The sequence below is a fragment of the Drosophila santomea genome, chromosome 3L, assembly GCF_016746245.2.
Source record: "Drosophila santomea strain STO CAGO 1482 chromosome 3L, Prin_Dsan_1.1, whole genome shotgun sequence".
NCBI classification, from domain to species: Eukaryota; Metazoa; Arthropoda; class Insecta; order Diptera; family Drosophilidae; genus Drosophila; species Drosophila santomea.
In genome coordinates, this window is record NC_053018.2 from 12,179,365 (window position 1) to 12,204,578 (window position 25,214).

At 44.9% G+C, this 25,214-nt stretch overlaps 7 protein-coding genes across 17 annotated transcripts in view; 3 read left to right on the top strand and 4 right to left on the bottom strand.

Annotated features, from left to right (window-relative positions):
- Positions 1-1,824: 1,824 nt before the first annotated feature.
- On the top strand, positions 1,825-6,500 carry LOC120449476 (anoctamin-5). The gene is made up of 12 exons (XM_039631951.1): positions 1,825-2,002; positions 2,066-2,247; positions 2,307-3,257; positions 3,316-3,461; positions 3,631-4,211; positions 4,344-4,561; positions 4,620-4,784; positions 4,848-5,201; positions 5,261-5,360; positions 5,427-5,823; positions 5,880-5,970; positions 6,029-6,500. The coding sequence occupies exons 1-12, from the start codon at positions 1,825-1,827 to the stop codon at positions 6,353-6,355; spliced, it is 3,690 nt and encodes a 1,229-aa protein (XP_039487885.1). The 3' UTR covers positions 6,356-6,500.
- A 246-nt stretch (positions 6,501-6,746) lies between these two features.
- On the top strand, positions 6,747-7,887 carry LOC120449477 (tubulin polyglutamylase complex subunit 2). Its single transcript, XM_039631953.2, has 4 exons — positions 6,747-6,886; positions 6,948-7,115; positions 7,170-7,441; positions 7,516-7,887. Exons 1-4 carry the CDS (start codon positions 6,814-6,816, stop codon positions 7,879-7,881), a joined length of 879 nt encoding a protein of 292 aa, XP_039487887.1. The 5' UTR covers positions 6,747-6,813; the 3' UTR covers positions 7,882-7,887.
- LOC120449478 (viral IAP-associated factor homolog) lies at positions 7,883-9,248 on the bottom strand. The gene is made up of 2 exons (XM_039631954.1): positions 9,107-9,248; positions 7,883-8,936 (listed from the first exon to the last, which is right to left on the bottom strand). Exons 1-2 carry the CDS (start codon positions 9,110-9,112, stop codon positions 8,220-8,222), a joined length of 723 nt encoding a protein of 240 aa, XP_039487888.1. The 5' UTR covers positions 9,113-9,248; the 3' UTR covers positions 7,883-8,219.
- A 385-nt stretch (positions 9,249-9,633) lies between these two features.
- On the bottom strand, positions 9,634-14,216 carry LOC120449838. The gene is made up of 5 exons (XM_039632492.1): positions 13,122-14,216; positions 12,910-13,063; positions 12,484-12,848; positions 10,113-12,424; positions 9,634-10,048 (listed from the first exon to the last, which is right to left on the bottom strand). The coding sequence occupies exons 1-5, from the start codon at positions 14,142-14,144 to the stop codon at positions 9,820-9,822; spliced, it is 4,083 nt and encodes a 1,360-aa protein (XP_039488426.1). The 5' UTR covers positions 14,145-14,216; the 3' UTR covers positions 9,634-9,819.
- Positions 14,217-14,513: 297 nt separating this feature from the next.
- LOC120449842 (CCR4-NOT transcription complex subunit 7) lies at positions 14,514-18,991 on the bottom strand. 4 transcript variants are annotated; one of them, XR_005616222.2, is made up of 5 exons: positions 17,784-17,860; positions 16,811-17,151; positions 16,334-16,751; positions 15,328-15,517; positions 14,514-15,109 (listed from the first exon to the last, which is right to left on the bottom strand). XR_005616222.2 is itself a non-coding variant. In XM_039632498.2 (4 exons), the coding sequence occupies exons 1-4, from the start codon at positions 18,644-18,646 to the stop codon at positions 14,984-14,986; spliced, it is 921 nt and encodes a 306-aa protein (XP_039488432.1). In that variant the 5' UTR covers positions 18,647-18,991; the 3' UTR covers positions 14,514-14,983. The 4 variants fall into 4 exon arrangements, 3 of the variants coding, with proteins under 3 accessions (XP_039488432.1, XP_039488433.1, XP_039488434.1); XM_039632498.2 differs by lacking the exons at positions 15,328-15,517; positions 17,784-17,860 and adding an exon at positions 18,638-18,991 and having other exon boundaries at positions 16,811-17,178; XM_039632499.2 differs by lacking the exons at positions 15,328-15,517; positions 17,784-17,860 and adding an exon at positions 18,638-18,988.
- Positions 18,992-19,201: 210 nt separating this feature from the next.
- LOC120449840 (sodium-independent sulfate anion transporter) lies at positions 19,202-24,438 on the top strand. 4 transcript variants are annotated; one of them, XM_039632496.2, is made up of 6 exons: positions 19,202-19,268; positions 21,547-22,151; positions 22,211-22,486; positions 22,838-23,510; positions 23,565-23,744; positions 23,953-24,438. In XM_039632496.2, the coding sequence occupies exons 2-6, from the start codon at positions 21,558-21,560 to the stop codon at positions 24,066-24,068; spliced, it is 1,839 nt and encodes a 612-aa protein (XP_039488430.1). In that variant the 5' UTR covers positions 19,202-19,268; positions 21,547-21,557; the 3' UTR covers positions 24,069-24,438. The 4 variants fall into 4 exon arrangements, with proteins under 4 accessions (XP_039488430.1, XP_039488429.1, XP_039488428.1 ...); XM_039632495.1 differs by having other exon boundaries at positions 19,221-19,336; XM_039632494.2 differs by lacking the exon at positions 19,202-19,268 and adding an exon at positions 20,265-20,669.
- Positions 24,439-24,581: 143 nt separating this feature from the next.
- LOC120449837 (protein TANC2) overlaps positions 24,582-25,214 on the bottom strand; it is a 50,373-nt gene continuing 49,740 nt past the window's right edge. For 4 of the 5 annotated variants that reach the window (XM_039632489.2, XM_039632490.2, XM_039632486.2 and 1 more), the window contains one exon: positions 24,596-25,194. In XM_039632489.2, the coding sequence (XP_039488423.1) occupies positions 24,877-25,194 (318 nt within the window). In that variant the 3' untranslated portion in view covers positions 24,596-24,876. Of the gene's footprint in view, positions 25,195-25,214 lie in introns of all 5 variants that reach the window. The other variant, XM_039632491.2, reaches the window with a different exon arrangement.

The window sequence follows — 25,214 nt, forward strand, 5'->3', positions numbered from 1 at the left end:
ACGTCACTCACAACTAAGAGTGTCAATATTGTGGTCAGCTCGGCGGTCGGCCTAATTTAAAATTAGAAAGTCAACACGAAGAACCTCGTGCAACAGCGAGTCAAATACCATATTAATAGGATATTCGTGTTAAAAGTAGCGTCCGTATGTGCCACATGCCTCTTTAGTAGAGTGGGTGTGAACTTTGCTTTGGTCAGTGATGGGAAAGTGCAGGTACTTTAATCAAATACGTAGGAAGGTCTAATACATAATGGCATTACTTCGCCTTAGCCTTTTTATCATTATATATAAATCAGTGCAATTTTTAAAGCTTTTTTGTTATATGTAGTACTCTTCATCCGAATATACTTACATTTGACTGTATATGCATTGTTTTTGATCGCAGATAATTTATCCAGACGGGGAGGATTCAACGGAATTATAATTGCACGGAACTTTGAAAAGTCCCATAGGACCCGGACACTTAATATGCGCTTTTACGGGTTTCCACGTAGGTACAATCAGTACTCCTCCCACAATTGGCCACCACCCAGAGCCGAGAGCCACGACTACGAGTGCCACCGTGATTAGCTATCTGTCCCTGGGTGTCACTGTCCTGGCCAGAGGGTCATAGCTCCTGGTCGGTCAATCGGTCGGGAACCGTCGTGGTGAGCGGTACGCCGTAAGCAGAGCGTATAGGGTCAGAGTAAATGGCCATTGGAAGTGGTCGGGATGGACGTGCGAGCGTGTGCTTGGATAGTGTGAACCTTGATTGAAAGATAATAATTACAAGCCACACAAAATCAATAAAAGTGGCCAGTTCCTAGTGTGAATTCTGCCATAGAGTGAAGTGTCAGATCTGCAGTTGAACGATCTTTTGTTGTGAAAGTGAAAAAGAGATATGCAATATTAAAAAACTATTGAAAGCCCAGCTGCATATGAATAGGAACGGCAATCAATAATCGATTATCCATATGCGAGTAGTGCTTGAAAGCGACAGGAGCAAATCAATAAACCTTCAATTGTTGTGATTACTTCAATGGCATGGGACTTTTCACAACTGCCAACGAACGCTGACATTTCCAGGACGTCCGTCGCACGCTTATTAGTGATCCAGGTACGAGTTGGATTTATTTGTCCGTCGTCCAGTGGCAATCCACTGACCACCGCCCATTGACATATACACATCCACACATGGTACTACACATATCCCAATACCAAATCTAGGGCAATTATTTAGAACTATTGTCATTCGCCCGCCTGGGAAAGTGGTCACCACTCGTAGCAACAAGTTTGCTTCTGCCCCACTAAGCATTTGGCGACCCAACTGGACTCGCTCCCACAATCCCGCAATGCACTAAAGCAAATGTGAAGGCATTAATCCGAATGGCTGTAGTTTTTCCTCCACTGCTCCCACTGCTAACCCAATGAAACCCTTGTCTATATACCCTGGGCTATACAAACACCTTCCGCGGGTCAATGTCAAATGCGTGCCCGAGTTCACCTTTTGATTGGAACGCGTTTGCAAATGAAGATACAAATACTCTTCGGGGTATAAATTAATGGCCTGCCCGAGGCCAGTAGTATAAACATACATGAATAGTTAATGCACCCATTGGACCCATTGGATCCATTGGAATATCGGGGGATAAAAGTATGCGCTGCTACGACAAGTCTTGAATGACAGTCGCCACGAAAGGCTCCCCGCAAGTTTCCGAACTTGTCACTTTAAATAGTTTATCATGGGTAACGGAGCAGGTGCTCCGAACTAGGCCAAATTGGAAAGTGGCCCCATATGACCTGCCGCCCATCCACAGGATTCCATGACGCCATAGAGAAAAGACGATGAGCAGTCAAGAAGGAAGTTCCGGCGAGAGGTCACACATCTTTCAGATCCGCATCGACAGCGTCGAGGATGAGAGCACCGCCCCCATAACGGAGGCCAACTCACGGGAGGATCTCATTGGTAGTGCAGCCCGGGAGGGCGACAGGTTCAGCGAGCAGTCCGTCTTTCAGTTTCCCAGTGAGTAGCAATGATTATGGCTTCTGAATTTATTAACCAACTTTGGACCATTCTCCTTTTCAGGATTTCTTTCGGTGCCAACGTTGCGAAGCCCACGACAATCCCCAAATCCCTCCACCACCAGGCAGGTGATGTCCAGTCCCGCCAAGAGCGAGCGCATGAGCCGCCGAAGTCAGACGAAGCCGCGACCACGAAGACTTAGCCAAGATAGTGGAATTGTGGCAGGAAGATTGATGGGATACGGGGTGAGTGTGGTATCGAATTAACATTTCAAAGCTACTGAACCTTCAATATGTAACGACAGGAGGGGGCCCTAATTGACTCCGATCTGCAGCCAAGGCAAGTCGAATCGGATCCGATAGATAACGTTTATAGCTGCCAAGGGAGCCATAATGTTCCGGTGGAAGACCCCAACAAACCCGCCACTCCGATTCCGCCCAAATCCAAGCTAAGTGCCAGTCGGGCACGGGCCGGATCGGCTGTCTATACGGAAAAGTGGCTGAACTCCTCGGTGATGCGGACCAGCAATGGCAATCCCCTGTTCCCCAAATCCAACTCGATAGCCATGCCACTGCCCACGCATCTGGAAGCGGAGTCCGCGGAACCGAGTCCCACGCAGGCCTTTGGGCCCAAGATAGTTGGCAATAATGAGGAGGATATACCTGGCACCGCCATGCGCAGGAACTTGGGTCTCAACTTGAGTCCCACGCTGGGTTCCGCCGACCGAGTGAATCAGTCCTACGAGGTAATGGAGTCCTCGCACTCCAACGTTTTACCCGACCAGTTTGGCTATCGACAACTTATACCCACGGAAAGAAAGGCCTCGGACACTGCGAGTTCCGTAAGTGGAAGCTACTACGGCAGTCGAAAGGCCAGCAAAAGCAACAGTCTGGGCGGCGAGTCCGGAGACGAGAGAAGGGTCAGCAAACAGGACAGGGAGGGACTGGATCCGGAGTCACTGATGTTCCGAGATGGCAGGCGGAAAGTGGACATGGTGCTGGCCTGGGAGGAGGAGGACCTGGGCGTCATGACTGAGGCGGAGGCCAAGCGCCGCGATAACCGCCGCTCCTTCATGGACAACCTCATGAAGGAGGGACTCGAGGTCGAGCTGGAGGACAAGTCGCAGTCCTTCAACGAGAAGACCTTCTTTTTGAAGATCCATCTACCCTGGCGACTGGAAACACGACTGGCTGAAGTCATGAATCTGAAGCTGCCCGTGAAAAGATTCATCACCATATCCGTAAAGCCATCTTGGGTGAGCATTTTGGTATGGCATTCAATTACAAATTATCTGAATGTTTCTCTGCTTAAAGGATGAGGAGAATGTTGTACTTAGGAATGTGCAATATTGGAAGAATGTGTGGCAGCGCCTGACCAAGAAGATTCAGCTGGACCAAACCCTTCTGGAGGGAGAGACCACATTTAAGGCGGCAACAGCTAATGGCAATCCGGAGGAGCAGTAAGTAGAGTCATGTAGTTTGTGTAATGTAGTTTAATTAAGATAATAAGAAGAATACTTAATATTAATTATACGTATGCCAACAAATTATCATAAGTGTGTACTATTCTCGCCATATAACTTGTCATATAATTTTGCAAAATGAATAACTTAATTTCGCCCACTTCAGGTTCATTGTCAAGGACCGCGCCACTGCCTTCACCAGTGCCCAACGATCGCTGATGGTGATGCAGGTGCTCATCCGGACACCCTTCGACGAGAGCGACCGCAGCGGCATCCGGCGGCTGATGAACGATGGCACCTACCTGGGCTGCTTCCCGCTGCACGAGGGGCGGTACGATCGACCCCACTCCAGCGGGATCTCGCTGGACCGCCGGGTTCTCTACCAGACGTGGGCCCATCCCTCCCAGTGGTACAAGAAGCAGCCGCTGTGCCTGGTGCGCAAGTATTTCGGCGACAAGATCGCCCTGTACTTCTGCTGGCTGGGATTCTACACGGAGATGCTTGTATATCCGTCCGTGGTGGGCACCCTCTGCTTCATCTACGGACTGGCCACTCTGGAGTCGGAGGACAACACGCCCAGCAAGGAGATTTGCAATGAGTATGGCACGGGAAACATTACCCTGTGTCCACTTTGCGACAAGGCATGCAGCTACCAACGACTCTCGGAGTCGTGCCTCTTTTCCCGGCTCACCTATCTTTTTGACAATCCCTCGACGGTATTCTTCGCCATCTTCATGTCCTTCTGGGGTAGGTATCATGAAATCCTTACCTTTGTTATTTCATTTTCTATCGGTTCTAATTTCTATCGGTTTCTTATTAAATCTTATGGGTAACTATTTTCAATAGCAAAGTTTTGATTTCATTTGTATCTCTTGCTAGCGACCACATTCCTGGAGCTTTGGAAACGCAAACAATCGGTTCTAGTCTGGGAGTGGGACTTGCACAACGTCGACATGGACGAGGAGAACCGACCAGAATTCGAAACGAATGCCACCACATTTCGCATGAATCCTGTCACGCGGGAAAAGGAACCCTACATGTCCACCTGGAACAGGTCCATACGATTTGTAATTACCGGTAGTGCAGTACTTTTCATGGTGAGATATACTTAGTTATATTTAATTTTACAAATATAGAGCTTCGAAATATTTGTAGATATCTGTGGTCCTCTCTGCCGTGCTGGGCACCATTCTTTATCGCATAACCCTGGTGTCTGTTATTTATGGAGGAGGCGGATTCTTTGTCAAGGAGCACGCCAAACTCTTTACCAGTGTCACGGCTGCCCTAATCAATTTGGTGGTCATAATGATACTAACACGAGTAGGACTACATTTTGAAAGTCTGCCATTAAAACATTGCAAATAAAACACTTTGACTTTCCAGATCTACCACCGCATGGCCATCAAGCTGACCAATCTGGAGAATCCGCGCACGCACACGGAATACGAGGACTCCTATACGTTCAAGATTTTCTTCTTCGAGTTTATGAACTTTTACTCTTCGCTCATCTACATTGCATTCTTCAAGGGACGGTTCTTTGATTATCCCGGAGATGATCAAGCCCGCAAAAGTGAGTTCTTCCGGCTGAAGAATGATATCTGCGATCCGGCGGGCTGCTTATCCGAGCTGTGCATCCAGTTGGCCATCATTATGGTGGGCAAACAGTGCTGGAACAACTTCATGGAGTATCTCTTTCCCAAGTTTTGGAACTGGTGGCGTCAGCGGAAGCATAAACAGGTGGGTACTGCTGCTTTCTGGTAATAATGCAAGGTCATGTTCATCACAACTCTTTTTAGGCCACCAAGGATGAATCCCATTTGCATATGGCCTGGGAGCAGGACTATCACATGCAGGACCCAGGACGCCTGGCCCTGTTCGATGAGTACCTGGAAATGAGTGAGCACCTTATGATATATATTTGAAATCCATATATAATTGTTAAACCCACTCCATTTCGAACAGTTCTGCAATACGGCTTTGTTACTCTGTTTGTGGCTGCTTTTCCACTGGCACCGCTTTTCGCCCTACTGAACAACGTGGCCGAGATCCGTTTGGATGCCTACAAGATGGTCACCCAGGCCAGACGTCCCTTGGCGGAGCGGGTTGAGGACATTGGAGCTTGGTACGGTATTCTCCGAATCATCACCTACACGGCCGTCGTTTCAAACGCCTTTGTGATTGCCTACACGAGTGACTTTATACCCCGCATGGTGTACAAGTTTGTTTATTCCGAAACCCACACTTTGGCTGGCTACATCGAGCACTCGCTGTCCATCTTCAATACCTCGGACTACAAGGAGGAGTGGGGCGCCTCGGTCAGCGAAAAAGATCCCGACACCTGCCAATATCGGGGCTATAGGTAGGTTTTTACAACTCCACTCTTGGTTGTGCACCACTTCATTCGAATCCATTCAGGAATGGCCCGAAGGATTACGAGCCTTATGGACTGAGTCCGCATTACTGGCATGTCTTTGCTGCCCGCTTGGCATTTGTGGTGGTTTTTGAGGTGCGTCTTATAAATAGCAATCGTACAATGATATATATCTAATATGTCCAATTTCCAGCATGTGGTATTTGTGATAACTGGCATCATGCAGTTCATCATTCCGGATGTTCCATCCGAGGTGAAGACCCAAATGCAGCGGGAGCAGCTGCTGGCCAAGGAGGCCAAGTACCAGCACGGCATCAAGCGGGCTCAGGGCGACAGCCAGGACATTATGAGCCTGTTCCGGGACACCAGCAACCGGGCGTCGATTGCCGGCAGCACGGTGACTGCCCGAGGCAGCTGGGCACGCCGTTTCAGCCGGCTAAGCGATGGACTGGACGCCCACGTGGAGGTGGCCGCTCGTCCACGAAGGTCTGTGGAATCCACGGTCTGGGAGGTTTCCTGACACGAGGAGGAGGCCGAGAGTGAGGCCCAGGATCAGAACAAGAGATGAGGCAGCAGCAGCAGCAGCAGCAGCAGAATTCCCTCATTCAAATACCAATACTCGTCTCCTTTTCAAATTCATTTAATCATGGTATTTTATGTGTAATTGTCGTTAAAGCTCCACAGTTTATAGTTGTTGGCTAATCGCAAAATAAGTAATGTAAATAAATTATTTTCAATGTTGTCTGAAAATTGAATTAGTTGCCGTCCTTACATTACTGTTTAAGTGAGTATTCAGTTCTTTATATTTAGCATATTGAAATTCTTACCTTTGAACTCAATGGCATCAACCATACGCACCGTTGCCACAACAACCAATCCGACGTGACTTTGTTTATACCGTGACAGCTTGTCTATATATGTGGGAAACAGTCTGACGTATAAATTTAACAGAATTTATTCTGAAACATAAATTATTTGATGATGAACAAGAAGCTATCGCCAGAAGATGCATTTTATGAAAATTTGACCCTTGGTCTGATAAGGACCCTGTGTGAGTATGAAACCATCAACAGATTGAAGTCCTGTAACACTGGGTCCTCCCAAACTTTCAGCCAATGTGCCAAGGGTATGTAATGTGACGTTGGAGCGACGACAACCTCTGAATGCCTGCCAGGTGGTTAATTGGGAGCAGAGGCACTGCGTCTACCTCCCGGAAGATATGAAGAAGTTCTACCTATCGTCGGATGGATTTATCCTGAACTGGAGTTACCAGTATGCTCGTGAGTGAGATCTCCGTAGTTTCTGGTTTCTTTACTATATCACTTTAATTCCAGCTAACGATATTAGGCGCGTGGGTCACATCCACTTTCCCCACTTGCTCCAGGTGACTCTTCTGCGGGAGAACATAGAAACAACATCAAGCCACTCCAGCAATTCGACGGCTCTGCCCAATAGCAACTCGGATGTTGTGGGAGCAACCGGCAGTTCACAATCCCACAATCCAGCTCCGATTGCCACCGGAAAAGACAAGTGGGGCAATGCCACGCCTATTATAACGGCCAAGTCAAAAATATTTGAGATCAACAACGTTAACGAAGTGGCCAAGGTGGGTACAGACGAAGTACAGAGAAGGAATATTTTGTGGCTAATTTGATTTATTGCAAAATATCCCACTGATAGGTGTGTATGTTGTACGAATCCACGAGTTCCAACAATCCCAAGTTCTATCTGCTGGAGCTGAGCACCCTCAGCTGGCAGTTTTTGGCGGACACCTTTAGTGAATACCTTCGAATGGCCATCGCGCACCTGGGATTGCCGTACTGGGAGCTGTGCTTCTCCACCTGTGGCCTGCCCTCCTGGACAGAGCAGCTGTTTCTCCTCCTGGCACCTCATCTCCTTGAGGAGCACGAGCCACGACGTGGACGAGTACTGAATCCCGCCTGCGAGCATCCGTACAACATCATCGATCCGAACATTTTCCGTGGTAAACCGAAAAGCGTGGCGAAAGCAACAGCTAGCAGTACCAAACAAAATCATAACAAGTGACTTTCTGTAGAAAAGTAAACAATTTATTTATGAGGGTACATAAATGCTACAAAACAATGAAATGAAAACGTGCAAGGCAACTTCCTGAGTACTGGGTAATATATAAATCAATAAGGTTCGCTCCAAACAGCGGATGTTTACGTTTCAAATTAGATCTACTAATATAATCTTAATAAGCTTACATTACGTTCAAAAGCTTAATTGTTGTTAGTTAAATGAGTCCGCATAAAAAATACAAATGCTGAGTTTAGATTGCGCCTTACTTGATGATTCATTCTAAAATATTTACCCACCCTACTGAACACGAAGTTGAATGAGAGTTATGATTGGGCTATGACTCAGTAAAAGTCCGAGCTCTTGTCCTCCAGATCGGCAAGCATTTTGTCCCTGATCTGCGGCCGTGGATCCTCCGTGATCTCGGTGGGTACTGCGCCCGCCTGGCCCAGCATGAACTCCAATTCCTCAGCGGTCAGTTTGTCGCCGCGCAGCTCCAGTGGACCGATGTACTGCTTGCGCAGCGATCCCTCGTGGTAAATGAAGATGGTGGGCAGGTTCTTCTCGGGGAAGTTCGGTATGCAGGTGGTGGCGACGGAGCGCACGAACTTGGTCTGCGGAAAGCGGATGGCCAGCTGCTGCATGTGATGGTGGATCAGTGCGCACAGTGGTACTCCATTGGCATACAGGTGGAGGACCACCCAGATTCCCTCGCCGGCCTTGGTCACCTCGTTCACATAATCCTGCCCGGAGATCTCGCGCACAGATCCAAATCGCGCCTTTTCGGCAGTGGCCCTCATCTCGGCGATGCGTCGCTGGCGATACTGCTCCAGAACAGCCTCATCCTCGGAGTCCTCCAGTTCATCGAGTTCGTCCAGCGACATGTCGTCGATCTTCTTGTCCCGCTGGCCTTCATTCAGTGGAAGATCTGTGCGCCGCTGGATGGCATCGTCCATCAGCTTCTGGATCTGATCCTCCGTGATCTCCGCCTCCTTCGCCTTGGGCCCAATGATTCCCTTGGCACGGAGCACATCATTCCACTCGGTATCTTCGTTTGGGTCCTATGGAGAACAAGGCCACGTGAGTTTTATTTCATTCATCATTTTCAATACCAAATATGGAGTTTATTTTTGGATGCACCAAAAACACACCCACATTCACATTTATCCAATTGGAGAAACTTTGTTGCTCGTATAATAAATACGAACTTGCTTTTGACAATCCATCTTACCTGCATTTTTTTTTTTTTGATTATAATTCGATAAAATAAATTACTTAAATATATAAGATTGCTGATCGCGTGCAGCGCTTTTATAAACTAAAAATAAAACTGAATTATTCTAGACGAAGTGACTCATGACCAGGGATGGAGCGAATACCGATACATCGTTTGCGCGCGGGATCTTAGAGATGGTAGCGTAAGCGATAGTTTATGCGCGTTAAGTTAAAAAAAATTATCCGCTGATTTAAAAATAAAACACAATTTGACAATTCCCATTCATAAGCGCATTTATTCATAAATTCCAATCAACTTTAAGAAATGATGTAGACACAATTACAATTATATTACAATATTTAAAAAGTACTTTCCATTTTTCTAATTGCATTTTTGAAAATAGTAAGGTACTATTCTTCTACTTGCACTTTTTCTTAAACATTTAACAAAAATCTATTAGGTTCATTTTTAATTATTATCTCCATTTGGTTAAAATTTAATTATAAGTTACGTACTAAATACATTTTTTTTAATAAGCCGATTATTTGAAAGTTAATATTAAATTAACACAACAAAACTGTTACCAAAACCAAAAAAATAGTTGAGTTTCTTTACCGAAGCTCAACATTTAAGAGATGCATTAATATTTTAAAATTGTCTAAGCTCAGCTTAATGGCAAGAGAAATTCCTTATCTAACAATTATTGGCTAGCACTTTCTATATTCGATTTAAGAACCACTTGTGTTCTCAGATACCTTGTAGTAGTTGTTAAAATTAATAATACAAATCAGGTCACCGATTTCCTCCTGGTAACCAGAAGCGGCCGCCTTGTTGCCCAAATAGATGAGATACTGCATGAATTTCTGGAACTCCGCCTCCTCCTGCTGCAAGCGTTTAAAGCGGGGATGCGCAAATTGATTATCTTGATCCAGAATAAAGGACTGCGACTGAATGACTCTAAAAATCATTTAAATTCAAATTTAAAAATGAAAGTTGCAGACTATTTAAGACGTTAACTTACTTGCAAAAGCGTAGTATAATCACCAGGATATTATCAATGGTTTCCTTGACCTTGGCACTGCGCCGATTTAACAGTGCTAGGAAGGCCACCCGCTTCAAGTAGGCAACATGCTGCTTGTACAACGCCTCAATGGAATCGGCTGTGCACAACTCCTCCTTGAAGCTCTTCCAGGTGGACTGCAGAGCCTTGGCCACCAGATGGGTTTGAAACGAGGTCATAAAGTGCGACAGCTGGTGGCGTATCATCTGCAAGTGTCGGAAATGGGCACATGTCCGCAGTTCCGGGCCAAGAAGTTTGCCCATTTGCTGCAGGTACTCGTAGGTTCCCTCCAACACGAAACTAACGTGACGCAGCTTCAGCAGGTATCCGAAGATCTGGCCATATTTTGAGACCGTCTCGGAGCTGATCACCAGGTTTAAAGGCCAATCAATCTTGCATTGCAGCTTCAGCATAGAAGTGGCTTCCACGGACAGGAAATTCAGCGTATCCGGGATGGTGGTACAGTTGAGAGTGAGATTCTGTGAGACCGTGGTCTCATCCGCCGAACAAGCCGCCAGCGCATTGGTTAAGATGGTATCAAGGATGCCCTTCTGGCAGAGACTGCGGGGCTCAATGCCCGCTCTTATTCTTCCTAGAATATCGCTCGTGAGTAATGCTCCAAACTGACCGTCCAACAGGAAGAAGTAGTTTCTTAGCTTGCGGAAATGCTCGTAGATACGCTGCTCCTGGAAGATTCTCAGGACTTCATTCCGGAGCAGCGCGTAATGTGCGTTAACGGGCGCCATTACAGAAAGCTGCAGGCAGCGGCGGGCCATAAACGGATTGCAAGCCTCAGGCAAAGTGGAAACATTTTGATGTCTGTCCTGTTTCGGTTCCTTTTCCATTCTAAAATACGTGGGCAAAACCAAACCCGGTTTGATGGCTTTCGATAATGTGCTGGTGGGTTTAGCAATTACAAGATCGTGCTTTGGTGACTCCGGAGACAAACCTTCACTGCTGCCACCAACATTGTTATTATTAGTAGTGTCAGCTATTTCCGGCATTTCTCTAGGAGACGGCTCACCAATATCAACATCGGAAGTGGTGGACATTGGAGTTAGCACCGCCAAGGGGACTTCGACGTGAAGCTTGTCGAGCTCTAGAGGCAGACAAGGCGTGGTCTTTGTCCCCTTATCCTTGCTGTTATAACCCAGGGTAACACCGAACTCGCTGTCCATAACCCGTCGCCGGTTTCTGGCACGTTCCGTATTTGAGTTCAATTGGCAACGCATTCGATGGGTGTGTTCATCTTCGGTGGAGTTAAAGCTGACGAAGCCGTCGTGATGCTCGTTGCGCAAGCGGTTTCGCTGCAGTTCGCTCAGCTCCTCCGTTTCCGGACAATTGAGATTAGCATTTATGTCCGGAGGAAGCTCAGCGTGCAATCCTGAACTCGTGCTGGCAGTGGTTTTAGGTAAGTCGGACTGTTGTAGGTGTACCCTAGCATGACACTCTTGAAACTGGTCAGAGGAGAGACCATGCTGGCGGTTTCGATTGAACTCTGTTTGGGTTGTTGGGTGCTCATTGGAATTCATCACGTCCGAGTGACTCCGTTGATATTGAACCACGTTGGGGAGTTCTCCACATGGTTGGTTCACATTTACATCCGCTTGATCTTTTGGTCCTTCAGCACCTGGCTGTTCCAATGGGACTTCCAATGGCTTATCCAACTGTTCTGCTGCCTCTTCCTCCGACTTTTCTGTATTTGCATCATCTTTATCAGACGTTGATTCTGCTCGACAATCAGGTACCTCGATGCAGGAAGCAAAACTGAGATCGCTGACTGTGCTTTGGTCAGGACTGATCACTTCCTGTTTGCTTCTTCCAGTTAAATCAGCTGCTAACTGCATAACTTTCTTTTGCAACTCTTGTTTTTCCAGCTCTAGGCGCTTATCCTCCATCCGTTCGCATTCCTGCTGAAATGCGAGCTCATTAACAATGTCCTGACGCTGCTTTTCTAAGCGGTTTTGCTGGAGACGTTCCTGCTCTGCGTTTAACTGATCGTTCAACAATTTTTTCTGGGCATTCGCTATTAGTTGAAGCTCACGCTGCTCCTCCGCCCAGGCGTCAAGATGGGCCTGCGTTCGCTTCACCATGAGATTGGCAAATACACGCTTTGTGGCCATGCGCTCCTCAAAAATGCTTTGCATGCTGCACCATCCAAAACGTTGATAGATAATGGCATACTTATCGGCCAGGTTGCGGCGCATTTGTTTGAGCTGCTGCTCCGTTAGGCAAACCATTATATCCGGGTACTGCACTTCGAAAACGGGGTGCTAAAATAAAGAAACAATCAATATAGATAGATTTGCGATTTGAATCATCTTTTTCATACCTGAGCGTTATATGCCCTTAGCACCTGGTTGTATTTTCCACATTGAAAAATTTCCTGTTCGCAGCCGGCTAAAAATTCTGGAATCGCCTCGTTGTCCACTTGGTAGCTTTTGTCAAAGAACTCCTTGCTGCACTTGTTTGTAAACGACGGTGAAGTGTTCAGACAACGGCTAATGAAAATCTCGTTGACCGACTCGTCCAGTTCACCATGATAGATCCATCTCTGGAGCTGAACAAAGTACGTTTGGGATATGCAGCGCAACAAGTAGATCAGCAGCTGCAGGAAGTCACTGTTGCCGCACGTGTCAATGGCCAGCCAGATAGAGCTCAACAGGAAGGATCCAGTTATCCCAGTGTCCAGGTTCACTAAATAAATTTATGTAAAATACGTTAATCTAAAAATAATTTGGCGATGCAGCAGTCTTACATCTCGGTTCATTCTCGAACATCCTATCCAGTTGGTAGAGTAACTGCATCGCTGTAAGTGAGTCGGTCAGCAGCTGGGAAAGACTGTCGGCTGGCAAAGAGAGGAAGAACTCCCGAGTGGTGGCTAGGTAATCTATAATGGTCTCTCGCATGGCCTGCAAAAGAGCATGGGTTTATAAAACATGCTACAGGAAAGAATGTATTCAATCTCACTCGACTTAGGGGCCTTTCCAGCCGCTTTTCGGTGTTCCTATTACATTTGGTGCGGGCACTCAAACGCCTGAAGGCGCAGCCGGCGCGAAGGAAGTGATTTGCGAAATCCGCCAGCACCTCCGGCAGCAAAGTGGGCAACGTTGTGTTGGGTGTGATTTGCAACTTCAATTTATCTTCTGGCGGACTCGGAAACGTTAACGACTGAAGACCACCTGCTGCTTTCTTTAGGTGATCGATTAGTGTTGCTTCATCTACGTAGTTAAGCACCAGGTCTTTGTTTCGGAAGAGCTTAAGTTCGTTGGTCATCATATGATCCGAAACAAAGTGCTTCTCCGGTCCAGGCTGGGCCACAAAAGGTCGTTCTTCCAGTGGAGCTGGCACATTTTTCGCGAGCACTGGCAATTGGGGTGGTGGCTGCATTGGTTGATCCATGTCATTTCTCATCCTTGTCATGGACTCCACCAATCCGACGCGGGTTACAATAGATGGTATGATCCTGGGTCCTACTTTTTTTGGCGGAGGCTTTCCATTCAGGTTACTCGTGAGAAGATCGGAGTAGGGCTGTAGTTGCAGGGGTTTCAGGGCACGATTCATCTGATCGATGCCGAGCAAGGCCTTTGGATGAACTTGCTCCTTTGGCAGAGGCTCCGTGGTTTCAAGTAGCTGCAGTAGGCCTGGTTTTAGACGTTTGATCACCACTCCGGAGTGGTTTTCCGCATCCTTGTCCTCCGTTTCCTGGGGTTCTACCCTCTCCTGTCTTTCCAGCAGATTTTGGAAGCTGAGCAGCATATCCTTTTGTTTGGGATTCCCTGCCACCTCGCTGCTCACCTTGTGCAACAGCTCCAGCTTGCCCTGGGAGGACATCGTTCCACTGCGAAGCAGAGATTCATAAATTTTGGAGCGCCTTTTGGCCACCAACGCAGCTGTGGGTTTTTTTGGCGCCAGCTCCTCCGCGACCAGCATTGTGGCCAGTTTGGTGACCAGGTCGAAGACGCTGTGATTGCATTCAGCCACAGTTGCCATCGAATCGGCTTTTAATAAACAAAAACTAAGAGATATTCTCCATTAACTAAGGCAAACAAAACATAAGGACTAGAGCTCGGTGTGACCGCACCTCCGTTTTACAAAAATCCATATTTTGCCACCTTGGCTTATTTCCGTTATATTTCAAAATTCACCATCATGACACCATAATTAACCCACTATTGATTTTTAACCCTAGAAAAGTATTTAAAGTATATATAAATATTTGGATACTGTTTTCTTTCTGTTATAAAACAGTAGATATTCCACTCTACAGGTTGGTGTAAGGATTTAAAATATTTTTTAATACTAAAGTGAACCCAAAATGATTTTTATTCCCATTTCAAATAAAAGCACGTTTTCAAAATGTACACTAAATTAAAAAGTTTTAAATATATTGTTTTGTTGTTGTTTTTACAAATACACAATATTCTATGTTTCGCCCATTGGCTTACAGTATTAGCTTAGTTACATACCTTAGTTTTGTATTCGTAACACATTTAAGACATGCAGAATTTGAAATTGAATCTATTTTAGTTTTTAGCAGGTTTCTCATATCTTTGCGATTTACAATTAGTTTATGCCATGTTTTTGTTTTGAATAGTTGGGTTTTCATCTGAACTTGCGTGGGAACATCAAGAAAGTATGGCTTTATGGCCAACGGGTTAATTGTTCATAAATGGGAGCGCTCTGTGATTGTTGACAGATTACTGCAAAGATGTTGTTGCGGCTAGGAGTAGTTGGCCAGGTGGTGTGGCCTGCACAGATGCCGACGGACCCGGTGTATCCTCCTGCTCGAACTTCCTATCGTGCACGACCACGTTCCCCATCAGTACGAATCATGAGGCGCTGTTCGTCTCGCCGTTGCTCTCGTGGAAGTTGGTGCCGTTGACGATGAAGGAGGTGCCCAGGCCGTACAGGTGTCCGGAGTACTTGGCGTGGTCGATGTTGTCCTCAAAGAACATCTGAAAAGAGTTTAGGTTCCATTAGGCGGGTACAGAACAATGGATAGTATTTAGAATGGGACAGCACAACGGTTTACAAAGCAGTTCCTAACAATGGTATAACATGTATAGGTTCTACAAAGCGAAAAAAGCACAAATATGTCTACAGCGGCAAAGTCTTAGAAAGTAACCCCAATTAGATTGGGGAGACCTACTAGTAGATGGGGTTTGTTACATACCGTACACCGATGTGATTGGATGAGGTTTTTATACTAGTAAGTTTCATATTTATGATTGTTAGTATGGGGGTGGGATTTATTCTGCAATTTTCTTGTTATTTCAAAACTGTTCGGCAGTTCTCTAGGAGGTAAAGGTCTTGCTACGCTGATACACACAGTGAACCGTGTGGAAACATACGTCAGCAAAGCGCTTAAAATTACAAAAGAATAATTTGTTAATTCGATAGAAATGAACAGCATTAATTTAACTTAAAATGAATATAAAAACGATTATGAATTCAAAAAAGCACTGATATGTATATGCCATGCCCAAACACCAAAGAATGCAAATAAAAATTTATAGAAAATTAATTCCAATTCATTTAATTTTCCATTCGAATCCAGCATCTTTCTCAATTCATTTCGTATCGCGACTTTAAAACTAAATAAACATGTTTCACATGGGATTAACAGTTCCAAACTGACTAAGAACACTTCAAATTATGGATTTCATTCATAAATTCTGGGGCACTGGCTCCGCTTATTTTGCAGGCTACAATTACTAAGTACATATATAAGTTATGTATGAAAATGCGTTGTGACAACCATGAAATACCTTAAACCTAATGAATAATGATTATGATTATGATGGGCGGAGGCAAGTTACGTTAGCAGTGGCAAGTGCAGGGCAACTCCAATGCGGTCTAATAGTTTGAAACTACTCGAAGTAGACGCAGTGCAAGTGGGCCAGCGATGAGGCATTGCCCTTTGCCAAGCCGGGAGTGTTGGGAGGTGTAACTGTATAGGCGCTCGAGGTGAGCTGCTCGGAGCAGTTGGTGTTGCCTGTGCCGTTGCCACTGCTGTTTATCGCAGATTCGTCGGGAGGACAGCCACCGATGTATGCCGGACGGCTCAGCAGGTCGATCCGGCTGACCGTCGGCTTAATGTTCATGGTGTGCTCAAGCAGATAGGGAAAGAGTACAACGGGCGTCTCTGGGTCAAAGTGCAAATCATTTGTGTGCTGTACCTCACGCATTTTGAAGAAGGCCATGCCCGTCAGCAACGCATCCGAGCCGGCCTGATGCTGGGGGCCCACGCGCCGCAGTTCCAGCTGATCGGCCACCTCCTGCAGACCGCCCTTCAGGTTCTTGCACGACTTCATCAGATACTTGATGTCGAAGATGTTGGGAAAGTAGATGTGCAGCAGCTCGAAAAATTCACCCTCGTCCGAGGGCAGGTTCTGATCGGTGAGCAGCTTTAGAAGGTAACCAAAATCGTAGCCGGAGTGAAAGCACAGCCACTTGATGTTGTCCACCAGCACGATGCCGGAGCTCATGAGCAGCTCGGCAAAGTCGATGGGATCGATGCCATCCTCCTCGTGCTTCTTGAACTGAATTCCGGAGTTCTGCAGCAGATCGATTGAGTCCTGCGCATACATGTCCTCGCTAGGGAAACAAACGAAAATGTAGGACCCCCCATTAGAGTATGAACAGAACACTTTTACCTCAGGTTAAACTTGAAGTTGAACTGCCAGGTGGAGTAGCCGGGTGGTGTCTTTCCATCGTCGTCCATGAAGGTCAGGCCCAACTGGATGATCCGCAGCAGATCGACATTACAGCGCAACAGCTGGTAATGATAGTCCGCCGTGGAGCGGAACTCGCCGACGGGACGTGCTACCACGCCCGGAAACTCGGTGTCCATGGCCACATAGTGGTACTTCTGCACCACTTTCCGTATGGTGCGGAACTCCTCCTCCAGGTTATGCTTCCACACGTCGCGGATGCCGCACTCCTCGTTGCTGGGTATGTGGGCATGTGCCGCGCCACTCATGGCCGAGGGCATTGTCTGGGAAAGGTATTGGTTCTGGTCAAACTAGTTGTAATATACAAATATTTCAGTGGATCAAAGTGTTTACTTGTTTGTGTATGTCTGGCCTAAACTTAAGATGTGGATTAATAGTTTCTGCCATTAATGCAATGATTGGTTGCCCAATAATTTATGGAGCGCAGTAAATACTGCCCAATGCAGATTTATAAGATTTAAGCAACATGAAGAACCTCTATAAACTGTATGAAACCTTTGTTTATTGTGATGTTTTACTAATTGTTGTTTACAGTGCTTGGTTATCAAATTTATCGGAATAAGGTTACCGATTTGGAATATTTCCATTTCCATAGATAAGGACTAATCCCAGTGTATTGTGTGTTTGTGTATTTGTGTGGAGGTAAGAGTTAGCAACATAATAAAATAGCTGGTCCAATTGGTTAAACACGATAGCGCAACTAAAGACGAGTTCACAATTGAAGATTGGCCAATTTCGATGTTAGGAGTGCTCAAATTTTGCTGCTGATACGAGGGAACAACATAAAATCAAATAATATCGAAACAAGGCAAGTGAAGGAAACGATTTTTGAAAATTTGCTTGGAGGTGGTTACTGGACAGGAGTGAGATGGGGTTTACGATGGGCGCTACTTACATCGTCGCCGGACGTCGCCTGGTGCGCACCTTTCGCCGCCGGATCAGCCACCTCTTCGCACTGACCTACAACCAAGCCTCAAGCAACAAGTTCCACTTGGGTGAATAGAATAGTCTTAAGCTCTGATTCGGGGGATCAATGCTCCTGATCAAATGCAGGGGTTTCGGAATATGTACAATTCAAACAATTATACCTAGATTGTATTGCATTCATTAACACACTTTCAGATAGCACTAGGCAAGGTATTTAAAGCTGATGCTAGAATTACACAGCATTAACATGACTTATTTTATGACTACAGTGTGTAAAGCATGCCCCTCGTTATGCCAAAGTTTAGTTTAAGCTTTTCAAATTAACAGGGAAATTATGAATACCTTGCCTAACTTTTATCTCTTGAATGTCGAAGAATTTTGGTAGGATTTTCTAATTTTCAAATATTTTAAACACTTGATACTGGAATTCGTAAGTCATTTGATAGCAAGCCGTTAATTTCAATAAGTTTTTGAGGAACAGCAAGTAACACTGGCTGATTTCAGGTTGGGAATTTCGATCCATTTGGAAATCGGGTTCTCAGTGGAGGCTTTCCTCCATGGGACAAGAAATATGCGAAAATGTGACTTTTGGCGGAAAAATGAAACCTAAAATAATTAACAGTAAAAACGCCCTAAGAAAACTGCACACACACACGCGCAGCACACCGCACACACACACACACTACCGCACATGCAGCGGCATTGAAGATGCATTTGCAATTGCAGTTCATTTTCGACTTGCCATGGAAACGCAAGGCTGTGGAAATCGGCCCACCGGTGTGAAAATCCGTGGACCCACTGGTTGTTACCCTCGCAGCTTACCCATTTCATAATATTTGATGGTCGACCGTGTGGGTTTCAGCTACTTGCACAAACTAAATGTTTCGATCGGCGTCCCTTGTTTTGCGGGGGGTGATGGGGGAGAAAGCGGCGGGAAAAATATCTGTTTTGGGGCACTTCCGCTTCCTGCGCGGCGTTCTTTTTAAGCGGACACTTCAATTGATTGAGTCCTCGACGTTCGGCAATTGGCTTCCAATGGATTTTTATCAGCGAATTTTGTTTGTGAGCCGCGCAAGTGCCATAATAAAAAAATTGTTCGCGATTGCGGCAGTGTGGGTAAACGTTTGTCTATCGATTTCAGTGCTGAAAAACGTGTAAATTCTACAAATATCGATAGTTTTGCCACTATAGTGGGCTCTGTATTTGAATTTTGAGTTTTGTGCATATGCATATGTGATTCGAAATCTGAAATAAGAAAAATAAATGGATTTTGCTGCACTTCATTTTAAGCTACTTGGCCATTTTAGTGCTGCCAAGCACTTATTGCCCTTACTTGCTACAACTGCCGCCTAGAGGGCGCCAGTGAAACTGTGAAAGTTCGTGAGCGGTGGCAACTCTTTACTTTCAGCTGTTCGCTGGCAAGCAAACAAATTTATTTATTTCAATTTCACCGGTAAAAGTGTTAGCATTGCGATTTTTTTAACTTGAATGTTAAGTGTTAATAGTTGATAAATAAATTTGGTAATAATATATGAGTAAGAAGTGTTACTGGATTTCTGAGTTTGGTTTTTTACGCCTGTCCCACTTTCCTTTTAACTTGACCTATTTGTTGTTGCAAATTCTTCGGGAATTGGCTCGCGTTATAAATAAACAAACAATACTAATCAATTGAATCAACTGTTTTCGTATCTTCTCAATTTGTTTACATTTACACAAATACAGTGCAAAACTAGTTTCTTGTGGCATGCCAGGTTAAAAAAGAAAGCAAAAAGATAAATAAAGCTCAATTTTCTTACGCCGTCTGTCAACAATCGGCAATTATGTTTATGTATGTATGTATTTATGTACATATATGTATTGCGGTATGTAATCACTGATCTCTCCAATTATTTTGGTTTCGTGGACCGGTAAAGAACGGATTTCTCCAGTTTCTTCGAAGGGTTAATAAACTTTTCGCACGTTTGTCATTTTTTGCTCGATTCCGGTTACAAAGTGCTGATAAAACCACTTGAACTACACGTTTCCGTACTGATTAGGACTTTTCGTCTTATCTGACCTCTGGAATTCAATAGGTTATGAACCCCCAAGGTCAGCTAGTAATGGAACTTTATAGGATGTCTTACAAAAATGCCAAAATGTAGTTAGTTTTTATTTAAATATCTAAATGAAATTTTATTGTATTTTTAAATATCTACGAACCCACTTCAAGTTCTCTAACATGACCGATGTATTTACACCTTCCCTTTATAGTTTTTTTATAAAATCATTCTAGTTAATCGCTCTGATAATTTTAAGCCACACGATATTTCATTCTTGTTTCACAATGCTTGCTAATAGTTTACTAAACGCTTCAAAATTGTCGACATTGTATGAATCGCATTATCATTGCTTGCTGGAACTAATAGCAATTCTAAACTCCCCATTCCTTCCACAGGCGATTGGCAAATATTTGCCATTGTGGCGTTTGCAAATCACACAACAAGCAAACAATTTCGCCGTAATTATTGGCTCTAAATTGAAAAGAATAGTTTGTAAACAAAGCGAAATTCAATTAAAGAGCACGTATCTCGTGCATTTACGATCGAGCAATTCGATCACGTTTTTAGCGATCCGAACCCATACTTTCAACTCCGCCACTTGCACTTGTTCAGCTAATTGAGCTGGTCGTGTGATCACTGATCAGGAATTCTTCGTTCACGCGATCGTTCCTCAGTCTCTGGCCAGCTGCCGAACCGACCTGATCTTCTCCAGAGCTCTCCGCTCTTTCCGCGAGCAGAATTCGAACCGAAACTCGCGTTTTGAATGGAACGCGCCCTTCGCACAGACAACAACATCAAAACATTTGTTTAAATACGTGAGTTTCCCACCAAATTCAATGAATTGCTGTTAGATAGACTTTTTAGATTATATGGTTTTAACTTGCATGAAATGTCATATTGTGAGTGGTGTGGGATAGCCCTGAGAACAGCTGTCTTGCTAAGTTACTCTTAAATATAAATATGGTGACATTACCATTATTAAAAAATCTTTAAAATAATTCCTTAGTTCAGCCACCATCAATATAAAGAACCATGGAAAGTTAAATAGCTTACACATATCTATAATAATTTCTGAGGATTCAGAGAGGTTTCTTTAAAATACTTATAATAACTTACACATATGTATATGTAATAATTTCTGAGGATTCAAAGAGGTTTCTTTTAAATGCTGATAAAAGCTTTGAGTTCTTTCGGATGCTTGCTAAATTATTTTGACATTTTTATTAACTTTCAGTTCCAGAAAATGTCAAATAACACAAACCTGTTTTTCCGAGCTTTGTTTAATTTATACCATCTAGTTTGATCACTGAGCCATTTGTAATTCTGGCAGCTATTCTCTTCTATTTACCATAAACTCGTATTTCGTCTATGGTTTTGAATTCTACGACGTTTATTTATGACTTGCTTATTGGTAGTAGATAAGTTGATGTCTTCTTTTCTTTGGGCTTGTCTGTCATGCAGATGTCTCGTAATCAAATGTATAATTATGCGAATTGGAAATGTCGTTGAACTTGCGGTTTTCGATATTCAATATTTGCAACGTAATTCTGTTTTAATCTTTTTTAATATAGTCCCTTTGTAAACTGGTAAGAATGAGCTGGGACAGAATGGCTTTTACCTGTTCTAATGGGTACAATTTGTTATATTCAATAATAGTACGTCTTCTAATAGTGTTTTGTTTTTAACCCACAGAAAAAGAAGCCATGACCCTCAGGGACTGGGGATACCGCCTGCTGCCGGGTCTAAAGTGGCTGCACGGCTACACCGGCCAGGATGCAGTGGCGGATCTGATAGCCGGAGTGACGGTGGGACTGACGGTGTTGCCCCAAGGATTGGCATACGCAACGCTAGCCGGACTGGAGCCCCAATATGGTCTGTACTCTGCTTTTGTGGGCGGCATCATATACGCCATGCTAGGCAGCTGCCGGCAGGTGACCATTGGACCCACGGCGTTGCTCGCACTGATGACCAGCCGGCACACGGGATTCGGATTGGGATCGGGTCCGGCGTACGCGATACTCCTGTGCCTCATCTCCGGCATTGTGGAGCTGGGTATGGCAGTGCTGAAACTGGGTGCCCTGGTGGACCTGATATCACTGCCAGTTACAGTGGGATTCACCTCGGCCACGGCCGTCATCATTGGCACCTCCCAGCTAAAGGGTTTGCTGGGTCTGCGTGGTGGATCCGGATCGGATTTCATCAATACCATGCGCTCCGTGTTCGGAAATCTACATAAAGTTAGAACAGGCGATCTTACCCTTGGACTGACTTCCATTATAGTTCTGCTGCTTCTGCGCGTAAGAGAGTCTAAAATATCTTTGCAAATATCCAGTGTAATCCCACTTCATTCCCATAGAAACTCAAAGACGTTAAGCTGGACGGTCGCATCCGCAACTTGCGAACACAGCAGCTTATAAGTGGTGGCATCTGGGTAATAGCCACTGGTCGGAATGCGCTGGTCGTACTGGTGACCAGTGTGCTGGCCTACAGCACATGTGAGCACATGGAGAGCTGCCCGTTTATCCTCACTGGAAAGGTCAAGAGCGGTCTGCCCAACGTCTCGCTGCCAAAGTTTGAGACCACCATTCTGGACAGGAATGGCACTGAGATCAGACAGAACTTTGAACAGATGGTATGTGAGCACAAGTAGACTAATTAACTTTTTTGTGACCGAATTAATTTATCACCAAGGCTTAACATCTGTTTAACTAAGTTCTCGCCAGTCTGACTTGTTGTTGTTTTGTTCAAGATATTTATTTCTTGTTTTTAATTGTCGGTTAGCTTTAGAATAAATTAAAATGATTTAAGTTTGTATTGCCTTGTACTAGATTTTGGCTTAGGTTTATAAAATTAATTGCACCCGCTTAACGAAGATAAAATACACACTGTAACATTTATCGAGCAACTAAAAAGGCACAATAATTATTTATGTATATAACTGATAATTGAAGAAGTTACCTTATTAAAATTAATATGATTTCAGCTCTCGGAACTGGGTCCCTCCATGCTTATACTACCCATTATTGCCGTGCTTGGAAATGTAGCCATTTCGAAGGCCTTTGGAGGAGCCGGACTGAGTCCCACGCGGGAACTGATTGCCCTTTCCATGAGCAACATTTGTGGCGCCTTCTGCAGCTCCATGCCGGTGACAGGATCCTTCTCGCGCAGCGCCGTCAACCACGCAAGTGGAGTAAGGACGCCGCTGGGAGGCTGCTACACAAGCGTGCTGGTTCTGTTGGCGCTCGGCCTACTGGCACCCTACTTCCAGTACATCCCAAAGGCCGCTCTCAGTGCGGTTATCATCTCGGCGGTGATATTCATGATTGAGTTCGAGGTCATTAAGCCACTGTGGCGCTGCAGCCGGCGGGAGCTGCTCCCAGGTGCCATTACTTTCGTTATGAGTCTGGCTGTGGGCGTGGAGATCGGTCTTTTGCTGGGCGTAAGTACCGATGTGGCTTTCCTGGTTTACCGCGCCGCCCGACCCGTGCTGAGTGTCTCCAAACTCCAGACCACCAATGGCATCAACTACATTCTGATTCGCCCTAAGCACAGTTCACTGTATTTCCCGGCCGTCGAATGGGTTCGTTCGGGCATCTCAAAAGCTCTGACCATTCATGGTACCGCACCTGTGGTCTTGGATTGCGCCCATGTGCACGGTATGATTTGTGATTCAGTTTTGCCTATAGATTTTTAAAAGTGCTTTCTTGCAGAATTCGATTTTACGGCAGCTCGAGGAATGGGCTCCCTGCAAAAGGAGCTCGCCAAGGCGAATGTGCCATTGTTTCTGATGAGCGCGGACAAAACTATTGGTGTGATCCTGAAGGAGTCGACTAATATTGACTTCCCCACGATAGACTGTCCCGATGATTTGGAATTCCTTCTGGAGCAAAGTGAGACGAGTTTTTAGTAGAACATTCATTAACGCATATCACCCCTAGTGCACTGCAAGTATCTCACGCTTTTCGTTTCCTCCGCTTTCATCCACAGCTTTCACCCATGTCTGATTATTCCCAATACAACATGCCACATCTAGCACCCACCATTTCCATTTAGTCCCCACTTTAAGCTCTTGGCGTAACTGCAACTTTGTTTTTCCAGCTGCCGACTACGTTCTGCATTTGCAGATTTCAGCGCCGCTCGTCGAATCCCGGTTGGTACATGGCGATGGCGGAGAACCAACTGAACTGAGTAAACTCAATGGAAAATCCTCGTAAATACAAGGGAACTACCATTGTTTATTTTAAATGTACTTAAGTATACGTCGGGGCACACGTTCTTATTTATGGCAAGTTCCCCCTCATGGGCCACAAAAGCAAATGCTATTTTACATTGAAATGGCATTGAAAGCTCTCTAAACTTCCTACTGATTAATCTAAGTATTTAAATCAGCCCACATGTTATTCCCAACTATTTCATTCCTATGTTTCATTGTCCCTTCAAATGGCTAAGCTTTAATTGTACATATACACACATATATATATATATAAGCCTACATAATTGTTTTAAATTCTGTTTATAAATTTAATTACTTTTAAATTTGTTCTGAAATTAAATTTTGTAATATATTCTGCATACGTTAAAGTTGTTCCCACTCATTTTAACTCTTTTCGGTTGTTCAACAATATTCTATTAAAGAAGCAGCTCAAAATTATGCACTAATAAATGAGAAAAGTTAAATAATCTTAGCTCAGAGAGCACAAGTATATCCCCAAAAGGCTGCATCGAATAGCAAAATAGTGTGTTTATTCAATCTTAAATGAATTCGCATTTATTTAATATTCGTTATGGATAAGAACTGATGCCTATGCTAAATCAGAGTATATAACTAATTTTTACATGCGTAGACACAAAATTAAAAAGACAATTAAAAAAGAAATTACAAGGATAGTTTCAGTGGGTCTAAATTAAAAACATTCGAAGGCAATAAATAGCAAAAAGTAAGGTCTAGGGTAGCTCTTAAGTAGGAATAGCGATTAATTCGAAGGGTATACGACGAGTACAACAATACACAACAATCGACATTTACAAATCGGTGATCTCGTGATGAGATTCGTATGCAACGGATGCCCCGCCGCCGATATTGGACACTCTGCCGGTCTGATCCTCGCTGCTGATGCTGATCCGCGTGAGCAACTCCGCCTGGATGCGCTTCAGCACCTCGACCACTTCGCAGAGCACACCACTTTGGGCGGCCTGCTGCATCGCCTCATTGGCGTCCACCAGCGCCTCATTCAGGGCACCGAGTTCCATGCGCGCCTTTGCCCTGGCGTAGTATCCTTCGTAGCTGTGCGGCTTCTGGGCAATCGCCTGCGTGGCCAAATCTATGGAGGCGTCAAGTTCCTGCCAATAACAGCAACGGT